At 41.2% G+C, this 5009-nt stretch overlaps 3 protein-coding genes across 12 annotated transcripts in view; 2 read left to right on the top strand and 1 right to left on the bottom strand.

Annotated features, from left to right (window-relative positions):
• Positions 1-5009, bottom strand: part of LOC115241062 (UDP-glucuronosyltransferase 2B31-like) — a 403584-nt gene that overhangs the window by 32740 nt on the left and 365835 nt on the right. The gene's annotated exons all lie outside the window — the stretch shown is intronic.
• The window catches only part of LOC115241064 (lachesin-like), a 293937-nt gene continuing 291377 nt past the window's right edge, over positions 2450-5009 (top strand). For 4 of the 7 annotated variants that reach the window (XM_029816602.1, XM_029816604.1, XM_029816598.1 and 1 more), the window contains exon 1: positions 2450-2733. The gene's annotated coding sequence lies outside the window, so the exon portion shown is untranslated. The remainder of the gene's footprint in view (positions 2734-5009) is intronic. The other 3 variants (XM_029816603.1, XM_029816599.1, XM_029816601.1) reach the window with 1 other exon arrangement.
• The window catches only part of LOC115241045 (dentin sialophosphoprotein-like), a 23720-nt gene continuing 21737 nt past the window's right edge, over positions 3027-5009 (top strand). Inside the window, exon 1 of the mRNA XM_029816559.1 lies at positions 3027-5006. Within this exon, the coding sequence (XP_029672419.1) occupies positions 3357-5006 (1650 nt within the window). The 5' untranslated portion in view covers positions 3027-3356. The remainder of the gene's footprint in view (positions 5007-5009) is intronic.

Raw genomic sequence — 5009 nt, 5'->3', positions numbered from 1 at the left:
ATTAAAAAATTAATAAATTTTAAATTATTAAAAATTAAAAATGAACGGGGACTAAAACTAAAAATAAATTTTGCAAATATGAAAGGGAGGATCTAGCAAGATTTCAATAGTGCCAAAATATAAAAGTATAAATTTATATTATTGTACAACCGCGCGCGTGCGAGAGAGAGAGAGAGAGAGAGAGAGAGAGAGAGAAAACATTTTGTCGAATTTAGGTGTTCAATTTGTGAGTAGATCCGCATTATTGCGACGCGTGCGTTCACCTAAACTTTCTTAAACGCAAGAAGATCCCCTGTGTGTGGAGAATAAATCCGCCATCGTATACGGAACGGTTGCTACGTGTCGAGTCATTCTGCGGGTACGACACAAATTCCTTTTCCCCGAGTATAGCACCGTTGAGGGAAATCCTTGGTAAATAGAGTGCCACTGACCGTCGAGATAGACCCGCACATTTCGTATACGAGAAGTCAGAACTGCTGGCGACAATCGTCTTCGATCGCGACTCGCTTTCAACTCGGACGATAATCGTTGCTTCTTGAAATTTACACTTCTTGTAATTCTGTTCTTTCTTACGAACAAAATATATTTCTTCCGAGCGGGATTGCGCATTCGAGAACGCTTGAGAGAGCTTATCTACGCGTTTAACATGCTGCCACATTGATAGGAAATATGTTAATATACATACGACCTCATAAACATAATCTGTTATTATTCAATTTTTACGATTTAATTTAATATATTTTAGGAAAAGAATCGAGTTTTACGGAATCCTGGTTTACGATTTCAGGCGATAAAATTATTCTGATTGCAAAATAATATAAGCGATCGTATGTATTATTATTCTTGTTGCACTTTTGTCATTATATAAATAACAGTAATCTCACCATGTGTGTTATACATTGGATTGTGATACACACATGTGTTTATTGAATTTGTTTACAGTAAAGAGCTTCGAATGCAGTAAACGCACGTTTTAGCGCACTAGTTATATGTAACATACACATATACATGTCCCAGAGGTATCTCGCGGAATCTCGCGAACGATGGTTGGTGAAATGTTTCCCCGGGAGGTAGGTAGGTATCAAAGAATTCCTCACGACTGAGTAACGCTCGATCCGGGATGGGAAGGGAACGACGGGGTATCGTCGACATGGGCGCGCGTAAACAGAGCGTGCGTTCAACAATGTTGCACAGCCACCGTTATCCTGTATGTTACACGCCCGGGAGAGATATTGCAGCAACCCGGTACCGTACCGAGGGGACGTCAAGACGCGGATTCCGCGGCAGTCATCCCCCTCCTCCCCCGTTTTCCAGACGATGGACGTCAAACGAATCCGGGCTGCGTGAATGCGTTTGATCTCGTTGGTTTTAGACACGGCGAACGACTTGCCGCTACCCCGGTTCTCGTCAGATGTTTTCGTTTCTCGAAATTCTTCCCCGCTGTTCTTTACCGATACCCGTCCCGGCGCTTTTGCCTTGAGCGTCTTCACCTTCGCTTTTCGTATCTTCGTTTATTTAACGCCCCCGGAAAAAACGATGAAAGTTACTAGGAAATGATGACTTTTTGGAGTCGGAGGATAATATATTTTTTGGAACCTGACAGCAGAGAGGAATGTAACCCGTACCCTTTCTACTTTATACGCGCGAATAATATAATATTTTACGACACAGATATTTTTATACAATTCTATTCACCCTTGATAGAATTTTGTGTGAAAATTTTCATTATTCTCTTTACTAGATAAATCTATTGTATTCATCTCGCAGCTGTGATAATAATCAATAGCTTGGTTATTCATACCGACATGTATATATATGAATAAATTAAGATTTTTTTATCGTCATTAATATTCAGAAGGAATTATTCTTGTTCCGTCATTATATTCTCCATTGGATCTTTTTCGTAACCGAGATTAAAATGGTTGTCACTATTAAAAAGGTACATGCAGGAAATTAATAATGATAGCACATATGATTATGAAATCTTTGCTTTTTAAACGATCGCTAACAATAAGTCATTTAATTAATCATGATATATTTTGTTTATAATTTTCATATTAATTTTAAATTATTACTTGGTAAGTATCCTCTATTAGGATACAAAAAAAATAAAAGAAAAAATCTTTATATTTTGAACGCGATAACACAATAATTTCTCAACTATCGAAATGTTATCAAACTTGCGACTTTTTCCAACCAGCGTGTTCTTTATAGTCAGATATATATATTCATATCTGGCACAATTACATCAACTCTGACAAAACTGATTACAAGATAGGCTGGCAGCAATTGTCACGCGCATTGATACGCATAGACGAGACATCGAGTCATCGGTAAAAGTATCTTCCGAAGGAGGCAGGCATCAAACAACCCCCTACTGCCGGAATCGTCGCCGGCATTGCGCTCGCGCAGAGTCAAGCGCGCGTGTCCGTGTTCATCGTGCAGTATATACGCGGTGTCGAGCAGTAGCACCGGCACCACCAGCCAGCACCATCAGCCAGCATTCAGCAGCAGTAGCCGCGACGTTGCTGAAGGGGCTTTCGGGATGTCGTCGCGCTAAGGTCCGGTGTCGCGGCTGTGTCGTGCGGGGTCTACGTTGTTGTCTTCGGCGTGCCCTTCGCGCTTTACACCGACGAACGCGAACACTCGATTCCGACGTAACGGAGAACTTGCAGCAGTCGAGTGGGTGCATCGAGATCAAGTTCTGTTCCTCGTATCAACATAGTTTCGTAGGTGCGCGGTTTTTGATTTCCCTCGATCGGAGAGGATCCTATACACAAAGGGTTTCGTTCTAAGTTCGCGCGTGATCGGTTGGGAGAAGTTGCGCGGCATGAGTTTTTCTTTCGTTGCTTCTTGTTCTCCGAAACAATCATCGCTTCGAGAGTAGAGAGAGAGAGAGAGAGAGAGAGAGAGAGAGAGAGAGAGAGAGAGTAATTATTATCAAATATGTAGATATTTGAAATTGCTCTCTATAAAATTTTGATTGTTTACATGACAACTTGATATATTTTCCTTTGAACACAGGATAATTTATTTTTCTCATTTCTTTCGAGCTAATCGATATAATTTCGCTTCTCTCATGCTATATTATGCCAGGTCTATCGATTAAGATCGGTTGGGCATATGTATACAGCATAGGAAAGAGCAAGCGCAAAATATAATATTCGCAGATGAATATTTCAGACACATACTTTCGATCTAGAAAATGTTTTGTTTTCCTATTGTATCATCCACTTTATGGATCATATAACGCACAAAACAATGTGCGATAGAAAGAAGAAAATCTCAGATGTCCAAATAAAGACGACACGCACGACGGCTGTCTTACGCTCGATGTGTGAAGAATTTAACTTTGAATGTGCCTTGTGCTGTTTGTTGTAGCCACGCAAGAAAATCGTCAAGCAGATTACACCTGCCGAACAGAGAATAACTTGCCGGGCAATCAGCAGGGTGTATTTCTTCCTCTTCAACCTATTCCTTTCTGGTATCCCGAGGGTTGGTGGGGTTATTATCCCGTGCAGTATAATGCTGTATCCAATAAGATCGCGAATGAAACGGACAGACATTCTTTTCCTTTTTACGCATATCCGAATGGAAGAACGTACGTTGGATCCTTTTATCCGGTTTATAATGAAAACTTTGCGGATGCGATGACACAAATGAGAGTTATGGGCCGAGAAAATTCTTCAGGCCAATACGCTGGTTACACGGCCGTAATTTATCCTCAAGCAGGCTACAACGATATTCAATCTGCATCGCACGTTGATGAAAACAAATGCAATTATATCGACGATCGTTTTACCACTGCCGATTCATTTTTCGCTCAAAACAATAGACTAGATTTTATGCCAAACAGCACGGTTAATGAATCAAAAAACACTGTTTTGCCCAAGATTAATCACAAGATTAACCATTTGGATGCACAGTCGAATGACACGTATAATCCCAAGAGTGTCAGCGAAAACTCCAATACTAATAGAGAAAAAAATTGCATAACCACGGCGATGAATATAATCGAGGAGGATAGCATATCGACGGATAATTCCAACAACATTGCAGTTACTAATAATATCGAAATGCCGGGAAAAAAAACATTTGGTCCTTATATCAACGTGCCAAATTACACCTATATAGATACTAGCGATTCTGGTGCTTCTAGCGATTCTAACGATTCCAGTGACTCTAATGATTCTACCTCGGACAACGAACAACTTTCGCATTCTTGTCAGAAGAATCATAGCCTTAGCAACGATACTACTTTCAATAATACGTCATCCGATAGTGATTCGGATTCGTATATAGCTTATTCCACAAGCATGAACCCTTACGGGAAATTGGAGAAAGATCCGTGCGATTTCTCTTTGAACGAGGATCGCACCGACATCACAGCTGCATGTTCGACATATCCTAGCGCTAATAATCTACATGGATGCTCGCGAGATTTTTCCGAAAATCGTAATCACACCGAGGAGATACGTTTCAATAAGGAGCATATCAATTACTCGAACGATCGTGTAAACTCTCGTGCAACATCGTGTCAGCAAGATATTGCATACATTGCGAGCGAGATATGTAACGATGAGAATTCAACCATTGATCGAAACGATCTTGACTCTTATTCCAGTAAGAGCACCGGCGAACATCACTCGGAGCAACACGATCAGCGACCGGATCTGGCGACCAACAGCACCGTTTTCCATGTTCAGTTGAACGATGATCGTGAAAACGTGGAACAACCGGACTCCGAGACTCCTTGTTACAAGAGTAAGGAGAGAATCGAAGCTTTCTTTGAAGCGACCGACGATCCTCCCGACACCGATGTCGAGAGCACGATGGTCAGCGTGAGCTTGCCCCTGAGATTCAAGTTTTTTGTATCGGAAGACAACGAAGACATCACCACTGTGATTGTCGGCGATAGCGAGATAAAGGCGGAAAAATCCTGCAACGAGTATTTCTCGATGAAGGATGATGTTTGCGTTGACTTTCATGTCGGCAACGATACTAACGTA

This window comes from Formica exsecta, unplaced genomic scaffold (assembly GCF_003651465.1).
Source record: "Formica exsecta isolate Colony F162 unplaced genomic scaffold, ASM365146v1 scaffold465, whole genome shotgun sequence".
NCBI classification, from domain to species: Eukaryota; Metazoa; Arthropoda; class Insecta; order Hymenoptera; family Formicidae; genus Formica; species Formica exsecta.
The sequence above is the reverse complement of the archived record's forward strand: the minus strand, read 5'-3'. Positions and strand labels throughout refer to the sequence as shown.